Here is a 16369-nt window from a genome sequence, read left to right on the forward strand (position 1 = left end):
ACCACATTGCTTCCACAAATACTATTCAATCATCACAACAACACTATCAACCAGAGATGATCCCCATTTTACAGATAAGAAAATATGCCCAAAACAAAGACATATGCAGAATAAAAATGAAGGGCTAGAAACAAATGCATCAGGTGAACTCAAAAAAGCAAAGCCAAAAATTCACAATCTAAAAATAAAATGATAAACAAGGAAACTACATTAGGCTAAAAGGAGACAGACAACAAATGAATATCAATATTAAACTTATATTCTCCAAATGACTTAGCATCTAAATTCATTTTAAAAAAATTAACTGACCTACAAGAGGACATAGCAAATAATACAATAATGACAGGAGATTTCAACGTCCCTTTTTCAGTTTTGGATAAGTCTAACAGAAAGATAAACAAAAGGGAAAATATAGAATTTTAAAAAAACAAATTTGGGGCAGTTTGTTGACCCAGTTAAAAAAAAACTTTGCCACTGTATAACATTTAAAAAATTAATCATTTGGTTACAGACTTATATGGTGTCCTTATCAACTCTGAAGATGAAAGAAGCCTGGGATTGATGGCTAACTCATTAGGTGACAAAATCACATTTCTAAAAGACCTCAATAGCCAAGAATTACATGTCAAAATAAAAAAAAAATGTAAAAAGGATAGATGTAAATAAAGTCTTTCATTTAAAAAATTTAAAAATTTAAAAAAAATTAGTTCCACAAGTAGAGAATAAGGAAATATGGCCAGACAATAACATTTGATGTGAAAATAATGAATGAGTTTTAAGTAAATATAAACCCAATACAAGCAAACCCTATGACTTGGCAGCCAAAAAAATTACAGTGTAAGTTTAGACGTCAACAGGAAAAGTGTGGTGTTCAGAATCCAGGGGGTAAAGATACACTCTATCTACACCAGTGGGAGGATCCTTGTAATGTTGTACTGAATTCTAGACACAGCAGCTAAGGAGAGACAAAGAAACAGACTTTTCTGAAAGATGAAGAGATTTGATACTATATCACAGGAGGAATAATAAAAATAAGGAAGGAGGGGACCCTGAAAAAGAGAACTTAGGCAGATATGATAGCCTTCTACAAACATGCAGGGCTGTCATTTGGAAGGTCAGAAAGAAAAATTAGAGGTGGCTTGTGGTTATTCTGCATGTCTTTAGATGGTAGAACTAGGGCATATGGGTACAAGTTAGAGAAAGGTAGATTTAGGTGCAACATAAATTTTTTTTGACAATTTGAGCTATTCTAAAAAGGGATAAGGTGCCCTATGAGACAGTAAGCTTCCTGTCATTAATGGGGGTGCAGTAAAGAGGATTCCAACATTGTATAGGCAATTGGACCAGTTTCATTTCAATTAAGTTCAACAACCTTGATAAAAGGGGACCTTGAAGGTCTCTTCCAGATCTAAAATGCTATAATTTTAGTCTGTTGTCAAGGCAAGACTAGAACCCAAGTTTCTCATTCCTAGTCTAATGACCTTTTCACTATGCATGACTTGTAGTAGCCACAAGGCAGTATGGTGCTTGGAGTAAACCTCTCCATTCCAAAGGATGAAGGGATATATTGAAATGGGGGGAAGAACCATAGCTTCTCCCCAGAATGACAAAGTTACACACATAAAACTCATTTGTTGACGGATGTGAAGTCTGTTCATGACAGCCACACATGCATTTCTTAATCTCTTCTGCTGGAGAGATAGCTACCTGGAGAGATAGCTACCTAATCTAGTTATTTACTGTTGGGGTCAGTTGCTTGGGCTAAAAAGAGTTCCATATAAGAATCACATAGGTTAGTCAGTGCTGAAAACAAAAGGCCTTTTTATTTGGAGTGTTTAAGAGAAGACTATGTGGCTTAATAGAAGACGCCTAAAGGAACACAGAGAGGAAACCAGGGGGTATGAATGGCTAGAAACTAGGGTAACATTTACCCCCCCAAAGTTTGGACAACAGCTAACACCTCTGAACAAGGACAACTATCCACTCCCCCTCCCTTGAACTGGCACCTCCAAATCAGAACAGGGAAGAGTAGTGAAAAAATCAAACCAGGAATGTCATTGGGGAGCTTCAGACACAGTGATCTTCAAACCATAACAGAGTATTCCCATTCTTTAACTCAGCACGTGCAAAACTGAACTAATTATCTTTTGCCCCAAACCCTCCCCACTTCAAAACATTCCTTTTATTCTTGAGGGCACTACCATCTCCCCAATCACTGAGGCTCACAACCTAGGTGTCATCCTTGACTTCTCACTCTCACTCCCATGTGTAATCCCAAGACCTGTGGATTTCATTCACCTTCATAACATCTCTCGTATTTACCCCATCTCTCCTCTGACACTGCCACTGCCCTGGTACAAGCCCTTATCACCTCATACCTAGACTATCTCAATAACTTGTGTTTGGACCCTGCCTCAAGTCCTTCCCCATTCAGCTGTCAAACTAATCTTCCTAAAGTGAAAATCTGACCATGCCACACCCCCACTCTATAAACTCCAATGGCTCCCTAGAACCTCCAAGATCAAAGGTAAAATCCTCTGTTTGACATTCAAAGATCTTGCTTTGACTTGCCCTTCTCCTATCTTTCCAGTCTTTTTATACTTTACTGCTCCCTGTCCCACATGCACTCAATGATGCAGTGATACTGGCAGCCTTGCTATTCCCCAAATAAAATACTCCATCTCCACACTCTGGGCATCTTCACTGGCTGTCCCCATGCATGGAATGCTCTCCCCACTCATCTCCACCTCCTCACTTCCCTGGATTCCTTCCAGTCCCAGCTAAAAACCCACCTTCTACAAGAAAGCCTTTCCTGATCCCTCTTAACACTAATGCCTTATCTCTGCTGAATATCTCCAATTTACCCTGTACAGTATATATCCATCTTTTGTACATAGTTGTTTTCATGTTGTCTCGCCTTTGAGATTTTGATGTTCCTGAAGGGATTTGTTTGTCTTTTGCCTTTCTTTGCATCTCCAGTGGTTAGCACAGTGCCTGGCACATAGTAGGTGTTTAATAAATGTTTATTGCCTGACAATGATCTTGCAAGAGGCTATTCCCAGTACTTGGTGCATATGACACCACTCACTAATTCGAACTCCTAAATCTTTCTTCATGTCATTCTTCAGGGTAGCTCAGGCATCTTGGGGGTGAGAGGGAGGATCAGGGCAGCTCTTATGTTTTACAGAAAGGGGTGAGAGTCTGTTCAGAGAAGTCTGGTTGGTTTCCCATCCATGAGGTAACAGGTAGGGAGACCCCCAATCAGCTAGGAAATTGAATATTTCTTACTTATATGGTTCCAATTTAGTTTTCAGATAAAGTAATTGGTTAATAAACGTTTATTTATTTGATTGATCAGATATGGGGGATTGGGACAAAAAGGAGGGTGTGTGGCTTAGGTACAGAAAGTTTATTAAATAGGGAAAAAGTATGCTGGGGGTGGGGGGAAATGGGGATTTTTCTAGACTACAACATGATAGTGTACATGTATGGTCCCATACTTCTGTTTTTATTCCTGATACTATACTCAAGTCATTTTCAAGATGCTTTACAATAGGGAGAAAAAAAAAAAGTTAATTTGTCCCATAGCGCATTTCAACAAGGAACTGGCAAGCTTGCTGTCCTTTAGTCTCTGTGGGATTAAATATTCATTCATCCTGAATGAAGTTATTTAGAATTGAGGACAATTGTTTTACTGATTTCACAGTGGTGAGAAAGGGGTGCAGAGTTTAGCCATAGGAAGACCAGTGGTAAAAGTTACAGGAAGGAAGCTTTTGCTTCAAGATAAGGAAGAATGATAGATCTTTAAATGTGGTGTTGGCTGCCTGGAGTGAGTTCCATACCATTGAAAATGGTCAAGCAGAGTCTGGATAACCAAATGTTGGATGTTATAGAGGCTGTATTTCTGTCCGCCTCTAAGATGGACTAAATGCCCTTTAACTTTCAACTCAAATTTCTATGATCCTCTGATATTAGTCCTCATCCTTGTAAGGGAGGCAATTATAATGGAAAGACCATGGATTCACAGTCAGATCAAATCCTGCTTTTGCTACTTACGACTTGTATAACTTTAGGAAGGTAACTTAAATCGATCAACAAGCATTTATTAAGTGATGATATGTGACAAGCCCCGTGATAAACCCTGGGGATACGAAGAAAAAGCAAAAAAGATGCTCACATTCTAATGGAGGAGACAACACATGTAAATCAGAATGGAAGGTGACTTAAATCAACAAATAATCCTTTATTAAGTGATGATATTTGCTAAGCATTGTGATAAACCCTGGGAATACAAAGAAAAAGCAAAAAAGATACTCACGTTCTAATGGAGGAGACAACACACATAAATCAGAATGTTTAAGATAATTACAGAATAGATGGAAAGCAACCTTCCATTCTAGGGCTTATCATGACTATCATTAGCAACTGAAGGAATGAGGAGATGGTGCTTGAAGTGAGTCTTAAGAGAAGCCAGGGATTCTAAGACAGAAGAGGTGGACCAGCATGACGGGTTCATAGAATGTGTGGAAGGGCGTAAATTATAAGAAGATTGGGAAAATAAGGAGGGGCCAAGCTGTGAAGAGCTTTAACAAAGGACTATGATTTTGATCCTTGAGCTAACAGAAAGCCAGAAGGGTTGATTGAGTAAGGGGTGACACAGACCTACACTTTAGGAAAACCACTTTAGCAGTTGAGTGGAGGAAAGATTAGAGTGGGAAGAGACCCGAATCAGGTTGTTGCAATAGTCCAGGCAAGAGCTGAGGAAGATCTGAATTAGAGTTATGGCTGTGTTAATGCAGGGTGTATTTAAGATCAGTTGTAGAGAAGGAAATTACAAGATTTGTCACCTGAATGGATATGTAGAGTGAGAGAGAGAGATAGTAGTTGAGGATGACACTGAGGTTGCAACTAAGTGAATAGAAGGGAGATTCCAGAAATAGGAAGTTCCAAAGAGAAGAGAGTGTTTGGGGGAAAAGATAATGAGCTTTATTTCGGACTTTGGACTTTTTTTGGACATGTTAAGTTTGAGATGGCTATGGGACAACTAGTTTGAAATGTCATATAAGCAGTTAGTGATGTGGGACTAGAGCTTAAGAGGAGAAACTAGAGAGGGATAAATAGATCTGGGAATCATCCGAATAGAGGTGATAATTGTACCCAGAGGAAGGAGATGAGATCACTAAGTGATGGAATATAGAGAAGAGGGGCCAAGATAGAGCCTTGGGAGACACCTGGCATAAACATCCAGCAAAAGAGGCTAGGCAAGAGAACCAAGAGAGCCCTGAATCATGAAACCCCAAAGAGGAGATAGTACCTAGGAAGAGAAGGTGTCAACAGTGGCAAAAATGATACAGAAAAGTCAAGAGTAATGATAGAGAAGAAGCGATTATATTTGACAATTAAAATATCACTGGCAACTTTGGAAAGAGCAATTTCACCTGAATGATTGGGTGAGAAACCAGACTGTAGAGCAGGGGTTCTTACCCTGGGGTCCATGATTTTTTATTTAATATTTTGATAATTATATTTAAATATAATTGGTTTCCTTACGTATTTTATATCATTCATTCAAAAATATTATTCTGAAGATTCCATAAGCTTCGCCAGACTGCCAAAGGTGTACTTTTATCACCTAGGGTGTGTGGAGAGTGAATGGAAAGCAAGGAAGTATAAGCACTGATTAGAACCAGCTTTTTCAAGATGTTTAGCCATGAAAAGGAGGAGAAATGTAAAACAATAAAGTTGTCGGGCACAGTAGGATCTAGAGAGGGTTTTTGAGCATGTTTTTAGCAGCAGGGGATGAGTGGTAGATAAGGAGAGACTGAAGATGAGAGAAAAAAGGGGAAGACAGAAAGGGCAGTCTGCTGTTGAAAATGGGGTGTGGGGAATCAAGGGTACATGTAAAAGCACTCTTCTAAAGCAGAAAAGCAACCTCATCGTGGGAGGAATGAAGGAGGAGATGGCGGGGGACGGAGGGGGAGGGAAGACTTCTCTGAATCTTCTTTCCTTCATTTATAAAGTGAGGACATTCCCTAATTGATCTCTGAGGTCCCTTTTGACTTTTATACCTTGAGCATTTGCCCACCTTGTCTGCCCCTAATTCCTGCTGTTTTCCTCTACATTTTCCTTGCCTGCTGGACTCTGTGCATTGGCTAAATTGGACACCTCTGTCCTCCAAACATGCCATGTTTTCTCCCTACACTATGCATTTACTCACATGGTTTCCTATGACTGGCATACCCTCCTTTCCCTCTCAACCTGTTGTCAATCTTAGGAGATCAGTTCCTTTTGATAAAGCTCCACTCAAATGGCACATCCTCCAGGAAGCTTTTCTTAATCTTTTCAGTAAGAAGATTCTGCCTTCACCTATCTAATGTATGTATTGTGGTTTACTGTCTGTTACAGTTATCTATTCCTGATCTGTACTCCAACCAGAATGCAACCTCTATGAGGGCAAATATCATGTTTTATCTAAACTTTATGTTTAGATGTGCATTCTGCACATAGTGGATGTTTAATCGGTGTTCGTTTGTTATTTTAAAGACAGCCTTACCTGTGTTCTCTAATGCTTTTCACCAGAATAAGTGGAAAATCCATTTGAGGAAAACTTGCCACTGTCTACTCTCTTTTCCCCTAGAGGGTTGTTTCAGGCAGAAACTTTCACACAAATGTAATTAATTTGTATGCTTTAAAATTCATAAAATGGAACCCTTGCGATTGAATTTTCCCTTCTGATCCTTCCATCTCTTCCTTGGGCTGCTTTTTTCAAGCATGCATGGCAGTGCCCTCCCGTTTCCTGTAGCTCCTCTTATGTCCATTCCCTCTTTTCTTGGTGGGAAAGACCCTGAACTAGGCAGAGTGGCATAGATTGGGCTGGTCCTGGTTTGGATCCAAACTATCACCTGCATGGTCCCCTGCCACCTACTGACATAGGTATCAACCCCTTACTGGCTGTTCTAGGCTGGTATGTATAAATTTGTGGACAAGAATTAAAAGTAATTTCTCTCTCAGGGACTCTCTCACCTGGACAGGCTACATGGCAACGGGCCCATGGTATGGATGAGATTTGGCTCCTTTGTTCCTAAGCACCCTGCAAGCCAGTTTGCCTTTTCTCCTGCTCCAGAAGAGTAATGGCCAGGTCTATCATCACTACCACCATCCCCTTTTTACCAAAATTGTGAGAAATTGTGGCCTGGAGTATGCCCTTCCTCATTTCTCAGTATCTTCATCTCTGAGACCAGGCAATCACCATGGGCTGTGAGGCTGCCCACATGGCTGTAGGGTGCTTTGGAAACCAGGGGTGAATGCCAAGTTGCACTTGTATCTTATCACCTAGCAGGTATCCTGGTCACCATGGTGGAGTGAATAGAGTAAAATCTCATGGGTCATGTCTCTTTTTTTTTTAAAGATGCTAAGAAGACTGAAACAAGTAAAGCTGCCGATGAATCTGAAAAGACCATTCCTGAAGGGGTAGTGGTCAATGGAAAAGAGGAAGACCAGACAGTAGAAGAAGCTCTCAGCAAAGGAATGAGTCAGATGACTACCAATGCTGACACAGATGTGGATGCCTCCAAGGAAAAAACTGAGTCAGTCACCAGTGGTCCCATGTCCCCAGAAGGCTCACCCTCTAAGTCCCCATCCAAGAAGAAAAAGAAATTCCGAACCCCATCCTTTCTGAAAAAAAGCAAAAAGAAGGAGAAAGTGGAATCCTGATTTTCCCACCCTCAGGCTCCCACTCGCTTCTCCTTCTTTCCTGCCCTTTCCCTCCCCCATCTCTGTCTCTGAAAATAGAGAGCCACGGAAGGATAGAGTAAGATGTAGACTTGTACAGCTGGAAGAGACCTTAGAATTCATCTAGTACCATCCTTTCAGTTGTCAGAGTACGACACTGAGGCTCATCGGGGGAAGTGGCTTGTCCAGGGTGACATACTAGTTAGTGGCAGAGCCAGGACTAGAGCCCAGGTCTTTTGACTCCCAGTCCAGTGTTCTTTCCACTATGGCAATGCTGCCTAGCTGCAAGCTGCCTTTGTTAGAATGGTGCCCGCCAATACTGAGCCAAAGGCTAGAGACCAGGAATGACTTCCAACTTCTCACATTCTCAAGCTCAATGTGAGGGGGTGGGAGCTTTCCCAGCTCATGATCTACTCTTTCTCTCAGGAACCTAGTTTCCTGCTGATACAGCTGTAGCTAACAGAAATCATTTTGTCTTTCTTGATTTGGGGTTCCCATCACCTCTGCTTGAAGACCTAAACACACTTTTCTGTACCCTAAGCAAATGTTAATTTTCACTTTTCTGTTAATAAGGGCTCATTGTTCAGTCTGTATTTACCTGGCTACTAGACCCTGAGCTCTAAGAAAAACACCTCTTTTCATAACTCGTGTGTGTGTGTGTGTGTGTATGTATGTATGTATGTGTGTGTGTACGAGAGAGAGAGAGAGAGAGAGAGAGAGAGAGAGAGAGAGAGAGAGAGAGAAGGGGGGAGCACACACCCTGGGAGTTGGCAGAAATGAGTAGAATAAAAGTTTCTGAATTCAGGGGAGACAAGTGGGACTGAGGGCTAAGCATCTGCTTGCTCAACAACCAAAGAATATCATTTTGGCTTTATTAATATAAAAAGATCAGAATTTCTTGTCCCCTTAAACCTCTAGAGGCTGAGACCACCTTTGTCAGCGGTAGAGGGCAGGGGAAGATGCCCCATCATTCTGTTTCTTAGCTAGGGCAGACATGGGGGAAGCCTAGGACCTCTGCTTGATTTTGGATTTCAAAAAATGAGGCAGGATGTACTATCCCTTCCTTGCCCTACACAAAAGGCCCTCCCTAATCAATGTTTGGTTGTCACAGTCCCCTTGGGAATTAAGCCCTGCTGGTTAAAAATCATTTTCCTTAAAACCAGGACCCTTTGTTTATGAGACCAGAATCAATGCCCTTCCATTTGGTAAGCCACTTGTGGCCTCTCCTGGGTTATCACTAGGTCTGAGAGAAATTACTCAGCAGAGAAGAAGGGTCCAAAAGCCGACTGAAGCCAAACAGCTTAGGCCAGTACTGGGGAAATGGCTGAATCTCCCCACCACTTCTAAAAACATAGCCTATATCATCAACCCATTCCAGGACCTGATAAAAACTGCAAAGTTGTTTATTTTTAATACCAGCACTGCCTTTTAAAAAACATTTTGTCATGGGGCATTTAATAAAGGAAGCTGTAGGAAACAGGTATGCTATTTTCCCTGTGATATTTAAGAAATCCTCTTTTCTACTCTGATCCAATTAGTATTAAAAAAATACCACCAAATCTATTAAGAAGACTTTTTAGTACCAAGTGCTATTGTTAGTTTAGAATCACTATTGATCTTTACTCTCCCCTGTTTAATAAGAACAGGAAATGGAGTGAGTATAAAAACTCCACCTGACTTCCCTGGTGAACTGTTAGCTCACCATGCTGTCAGTGAGAGAGGTGCTAATGATGACACCAACATGCATTTGTGCCCAAGTGAGCAGCAAGGGCTTCTTGGCTAAGTTAGGGGTTCCACTGCTAGGAGTGGGGAGCCTGAATGAGGAAAGGTGATTTTGTTTCTTTCTGCTGCCATATAAAAATCAAAGCCCTTCATGTCACTAGGAACCCAGACTCCCAGATGCTGCTTCTTCAGGACAAGTCCTTTCAGATTCGATAAGGCCTCTATGTTGACCAAGTGAGCAGAGAGAGTCCAAAAACATTGGAGAGCATACATTCTTGTCCTTGGAATCATCATCATAGAATCTCAGCACTGGAAGGGACCTCAGAGGTCATCAATCTAAACCATACATGCACAGAACCACCTCCATGATATCTCTTACAAGTGGTCATTAAACTTTCCCTCGATGATCCGTATTATTGGAGCATTTACAACACCCCAAAATACCCCATTCCTCTTCTGGACAGCTTAAATTGTTGGAAAGTCTTTTATCAAGCCAATATGTCTTCCTAACATGTACATTATACTCATGTAATTCTCTCCTGTTGTTCCTAGGTCTGCAGTCTGGGGCCAACCAAAACAAATCTAACTCTTTGTCCACATGACAGCTTTTAAAATATTTGTAGACAGCAATCGCAAATCCCCTAGGCCTTTTCATCTCCAGGTTAAATAGAGCCAATTCACTTTCTTTTAAAAATAGTAGCAGGGTCACAGTTAAACAAATATACTGGTTTTAATCCCCAAGGTCCATACAATGTGACTAGAGTGAAACTGCTTTATAAAAAGGCCATTTTGGAACTTCAGTAATATGGACAGCATAGCATTCTAGGGGATAGAGTGTTTAATGTGGAGTCAAGTAAGACCTGGGCTTAATTCACACCTCTGACAATTAACCAAATCTCTGAGCCCCACTTTCCTCATTTTAAAAATGGGTTTGATAATGCCTGTAATACCTCACAATATCATGAGGTTCAAATCAGTCAAAATATAAAATACTATGTAGATGTCAATTTTCATTATTAAGCCCCCTTGGATGTAGTCCAAGAAAGAGCTGTCTCACGCTAACTTTTGCTGTGTATCAGGGAGCAAAGTTCTCATGTGGAATCCATAGCTATAAGGTTCTTTGAGAACACTTAGAATATAGGAATGTCCAAACTGGAAGGGAACCTAGAGCTCATCTAATACAACCATCTTATTCTACAGATGGGGAAACTGAGGCCCAGAAACATTTGGACTTACCCAAGTTCACAGAGCTATTAAGTGGCACAGCTGGGATTTAAACCCAGGTTTTCTACCTCAAGTCCTGGTGTTCTTTCCACTACCCACTGCTACTTAGGATAGAGTTTTAGTGAAGAGATAGAGGAAAGTATCAGCAAAGTTGAAACTCAGTACAACTATTTCTATTCTGTTTGAACTTAAGGCAGAAAACATTGAAGTGTCTTTCCAAACACCTTTTTAATTTGCCCAATGAAAAAGGTACAGTCCCATTCATAAAAATAAGTATGCTCTAGAGTGACAGGCAGGGTGACTTTTTTTCTTTACTCCTAGATGAAATAAAGATGAGAGTAGAAATAACTGAAAGGAATTTACAGGAGGAGGATTGATTAGTTTTAAAATGTTATCAATTCATATATGGGGTGAGAAAAAGAAATAAAGACAAAAGTCATTCTAATTTTAAGCTGGCATCATAGTTATTTAGTTTCAAAGAGTACCTGGCTGAGCATAGAAGCAGGCAACATAGTGTGGATCATAAGATATGCAACTGAAATGAAGCTCAAAGTTCATCTTGTTAAACTGCCACTTTACAGAGGAAACTGAGGCCCAAAAAAGATATTTCCCCAAAGTCACATAGATATTAAACAGCAGAGCCGACATTTGGATACAAATCTTCTGAATCCAGACCTGATGTTCTTTCCGTTTTACCAGGGAGACATCAGTGAGAAAGAGAATATCTCCTATATGCTGCTTCCCTGGTATTTCTGTTCTATCCCTTACCCCACTGCATGGATCATTTCATCTATAGAAAGAGTCCTGAATGTGGAGTTAGAAGACCTAGGCTCAAGTTCTGGTTCTTCTATTTGCTGCCTATGTGACCTTGGAGAAGTCACTTAATGTCTCTACATTTTAGTTTCTTCACCTATAAGATGCAGGGGTTGGACACGGTGATCTCTCCAGTCCTTGTAAATCCATGATCCTTGACCAGCCCCTAAACTTGAAAGGAAGCCCAGTTGAAGGTGGTATTTAGTGATAGCTATGCCTAGGCAAGCTCTGGTGTAAGGTTTGGCTAGTTTCCTATTAGTGAGTTAGGCAGACGTTGATTTCCCACTCCAACTTCCAGCTCAATCCCCTACCCTGATTTTAAGACTCTCTGGAGCCTTTTGGTCTACCATAAGTTTAAAAAAAATTGTGGCTTTCTGCCTCTCAGTCAAGTATCTATACATGCCACCTCTTCCTCCCTCCCCTCAAATTCAATGGAACAGCCAAAAAAAAACTCCAAACCCCTACTATAGGGTTCCTCCTCTGCTATAGGCATCAGATGAATGTATTTAAATCATTTTGGGAGATACTAGGAGGAAAAAAATATTATTTTAACAAACCCTACCTTTATAAACAATTTGTTATACCATAGATTTTTTTTATATTTGAGGTCAAATCACATACGCCATAAACACAGGGATCAAATAGGACCATAAACTTGGAGGTAAAAGGGACCTCAGAAGTCTTCTTTCCAACTCTCTCAGATAAAAGATGAGGGATTTGAGGCCTAGAGTCCCAGAAGAAGAGGCAGAGCAGGGATTCAAACCCAGATCATCTGACTCAAAAGTTCGCCCATCTTTTCATTGCATGGAGCTTCTTCCTCCATCTTTCTACAATATGGTAAGCCAGTCATTTAGAGGTTATCTTCCATACAAGCATTAGAATAGGCCATCATAAGGTTTGTCTGCTCAAGGGCAATGGGTGTGTGTGTGTGTGTGTATGTGTGTGCGCGTGCATGTGCGTGCGCGTGTGCCTGTGAGAGAAACATTTTGTTTCTTTAAGAATAATTATTAATATGACATCTGTACAGTGCTTTGTGATTTAGAATGTTATTTAATTTGACCTTCACAACAACTTTCTGAGTTAAGTAGGGCAGTAGTATTATTCCTGTCTTACAGGTAAGGAAGTTGGGCTTCAGAGAGGTTCTTTGATTTGTCCAAGCTCAGACAGCTAGCAAATAGCACTTGGAGCTTTGGAAAGTCAAAAACTCCAGATAAAGATTCTGCTCACTACAAACTTGATAGGGACATATGCGGCATACAGTCTGCATGCTTAGCTTTGTCATTTCCCAACATGCTTATTTTCTGCTGTAGCTCCAAGCCAAATATAACCTATCGCATTAAACCCATATGTGACCATTTAAAGTCTTTTAACTAGCAAAACTGCAATCATATTCCATTATATTCATATGCCACAGTTTGTTCAGCTACTTCCCCCAAACCTCTCATTTTACAGAGGAGAAAATCGAGTCCTGGAGAAGGGAAGTGACTCAGCTTAGGTCACACAATTGATAGTAGAAATAGAAGAAGACTGTAAGTAACATATCTAAATTCTCCACCACCACAGTTTGAAAACTGATGGGGCAACTCTTCTCCACTGTTTTGAGTATTTTGAAAGGAAACACTTGACTTAATAGAAAATTAATAAGCATGGACTTGCTCTGTAATTACATGATATCTGCTCACCAGTTATTCATTTGTAAGTTTACATCTGTGCACAGTAACACTTGTGCTGTACAATATGTGAAGCATAAATAATGATGTAATTATTCCAAAATAACCCAGCAATTATCTGAACAATTATATATTGGATTGCAGTTATTTGTGCCAGGATAAAGAAATGGTTACAAAAGCAGAGTTGCAGCATAAATGAATTGCCTTCAGCTCTGTTGTCATTTCATGTAGAGGACACGTGTACCCAGCAATCAATGGGTAAATTTTAGGCAACCCACCCTCCTCCTATTCAGTGCAGAAAAGAACTGTCAGCGTTTTCTTCTAAGTGATCTTGGAGATTTTCGATTCTCCTTTTAGGGGAGCCCACTTGAACAGCAGGGAGGAAATACATCTATTCATTCCTGGGGGGAGGGGTGTGGGGAAGGGAGAGGGATTTTTTTTAAGTTTTCATTAAAAGCCACATGCCCTGAAAGCGCTGCTCCAAAGCTCTCACTTCTCATCAAGAGGGTTGAAGAGCAAGGGGACTCGGGGAGAGGGAGAAAGCATCTCACAATTCTTGCTCTTCATAAAGAAGGCTAGTGTATGTGTACTTTGGTGGTGCATCTGATTTAGCTTATAACAAGAAGCAAGAAAGAGTTGATTATTTGGGAGACAGGAATAGCATTTACCTCATAAACACAGAAGAACAGGCACTAGACCTGAGGCTTCATTAATATAGGGGATTCACAGATGAGGAAATTCCCTTTACCAATGTAAGTCAGCACCTTCTCCGCAACTTACATCATTAGAGCATTTAAAGGTTAAGTCCATTGCCCTAGTTAACACAGCCAGTATGTGCCAGAAGGACTTGAACCATGTCTTCCTGGTTCTTAGGCTAGGCTCCCTAATCATTACACCATGCTGCTTCTCAACACATAATAATCCCTCAATAAATTCTTGTCGGGTTAAACTGAATGGAGCAGAAATGACTAAGTTTTTCCAGTATGGAATTGCTATGTTTTCAGGTATATGGTTTAACTCTTTCAATTCCATGTAATAAGAAATGTTCATGTGATGGGATCCCATTGTTTTTATGAATTCTATAAAGAGAAAATTTTACACACACATATACACAATGGTAAAAGTTTAGAAATGCAAAATTTGGAACTTGGAACACTGACCACTTTTATGCTTCTTTTTGAATAACTGGCATTCCCAGGCTTGAAATGTATTTACCAAAGGGAAAGCAAAGTGAAAATAGCTCATATTCAGACCTTGGGTAAGTCATGGAATTCCTTGGACCTTAGTTTTCCCAGCTATAAAATGAAAGAGTTGGACTAGATGGCCTCTGAGGTCCCTTCCAGATCTACAGCTATGATTCAGACTCAGTAATTTCAGGAAGATTTATAAACAGAAAAAGGAAAAAACTACCACAGCATAATGGAGGGAAAGTAGCCAGACAAATCCCTGGGACATGAAAGCAAGTTTAGACTCTTCTGGGCCTGGAGGACCCCAAAGTAGGATAATTACCGCTATCAGGGGCTTTAAGGGACCATGAATCTTACATTTTCCATTGGGTGCTCAGCCTTGATAAATATTAGAAATTGTCATGATTGGCCGATGGAACTGGAAAGAACTTCAGAGATCACCTGGCTCAAACACGCTCATTTTACAGATGAGGACACTGAGTGTCAGAAAAGGGAAGTGGCCTGTCCAAGGTCACGTGAATAAGCAGTAGAATTGGGATCTCTACTCCAGAGCCAGGGATCTTCCCACCCTATTACACTGCCTCTTCAGTGATAATGTTGGAATCAAGACTGAGCACTAAGGTCATTGGAATTAGTATTTCCACTAGGGGGAAGGAGGAGCACAAGCATTTTCTGATTGCCCCAGTATCTGCCAGTTCTCCCTTCCCTCCACAAAGCTACTGTGAGCGGTAACAAAGGCTAGTTTTAGTTTTGGAAAAGCCCTTAAATTTCTCTTCAGATCTGGAAACAGGTGGAGCTGCTGGAAAGAGAAAGAGAAATTATATCTACAACAAAATCCCAAACTCTCAGCCCCTCACGGGGAGCTGCCTTGAATAGGTAGCTTTTAGATGGGTTCTGTTAGAGTGAAACTGATGGATTGCAGCAACTGGACTAGGGCTTGAAGGCCATGGGGCCAAGTGGCAACATCCTTACAACTTTGGAAGGACTCTCAGCAGAACAAACAGATTCCCAGGGTCCTCCCGACTCCTTGCCTCATGCCCAGCCCAGGCCTCTAATCCCACCCAAAGAATGACTTTGTTTTCTCCTTGTGGGTTGCTCTATCCCTATCTCCTGCAACACACACCTGGTAACTGCTCAGACTTGGTGTTTCGGCCTCTCATCAGAAAGGAAAGGAAAAATGAAATGGACAGAAGCCAGGGATTGCCTGTGCAGTGGTTAAGTAAAGCAGAGTAAGTCTAGGGTACAATGTTCTGTATAGTTATTGGGCTGTTCCAGTGAAATGTCTGTGTCTGACAATCGTGGCTTCAAAGTGCTATTTAATGTCTCCACTTGTACATATACTCTCTAAGCTTGGCCTTTTGCTACTATTGTGAAATTTAAAGTAGGGGTTCCATGTACATACATACGACTTCAGCTATTGAGATGCTTGCACCCTGTATCTTGGCATTACTGTTGGCAAACCGTCCTGCCTTTCTTCGGCATGTCAACACTTTTGGAACAACGGTGACATGCAGATTAATGGTTGGTCTCTTGGGCTTTTACTTTGCGATTTTATATATACATAATATGACTCTATATTTATGGGTTGGTTTTGTACAGTTTGGGGGTTTGCATCTCCAAGCACCAATGCTGTCCTGCTATTTCCAAGAGAATGTTTTGGAATCACTGTCTGAGCCCTCTCACTTTGCTTGTGTTTGAGTGTCTCATCCAAGGGGATGTATCCCTGCCTATGGATTACTACTACTTTGTGTGCTCTTCTCTCATGAATGGATATTACCATATTAAACATAACGTTCTCAGCCTCCTCCTCTGTAGGCCTCTTCTTTCACTGGGCACTGTGGCAAACACAGTGGTCAAAACAAAGCACCCACCATGTGTTACTCATACTCATAAAGCTGTTTACCCCCTCCCAGAGAAAGTACAACAGAATATATCCAAGTGGACAAAGACAACAGCGGATATGGAAAGAACTATAGACTGGGAGGCTTTCTGAAAAACGTAGTACTCGGGCTGAATCTTGAA

At 40.8% G+C, this 16369-nt stretch overlaps 1 protein-coding gene across 1 annotated transcript in view; it reads left to right on the forward strand.

Moving 5' to 3' along the window:
• The window catches only part of ADD2 (adducin 2), a 65935-nt gene extending 58007 nt beyond the window's left edge, over nt 1–7928 (forward strand). Inside the window, exon 14 of the mRNA XM_036752642.1 lies at nt 7409–7928. Coding sequence (XP_036608537.1) covers nt 7409–7713 — 305 coding nt within the window. The 3' untranslated portion in view covers nt 7714–7928. The remainder of the gene's footprint in view (nt 1–7408) is intronic.
• Nucleotides 7929–16369: the final 8441 nt, after the last annotated feature.

This window comes from Trichosurus vulpecula, chromosome 3 (genome assembly GCF_011100635.1).
Source record: "Trichosurus vulpecula isolate mTriVul1 chromosome 3, mTriVul1.pri, whole genome shotgun sequence".
NCBI lineage: Eukaryota > Metazoa > Chordata > Mammalia > Diprotodontia > Phalangeridae > Trichosurus > Trichosurus vulpecula.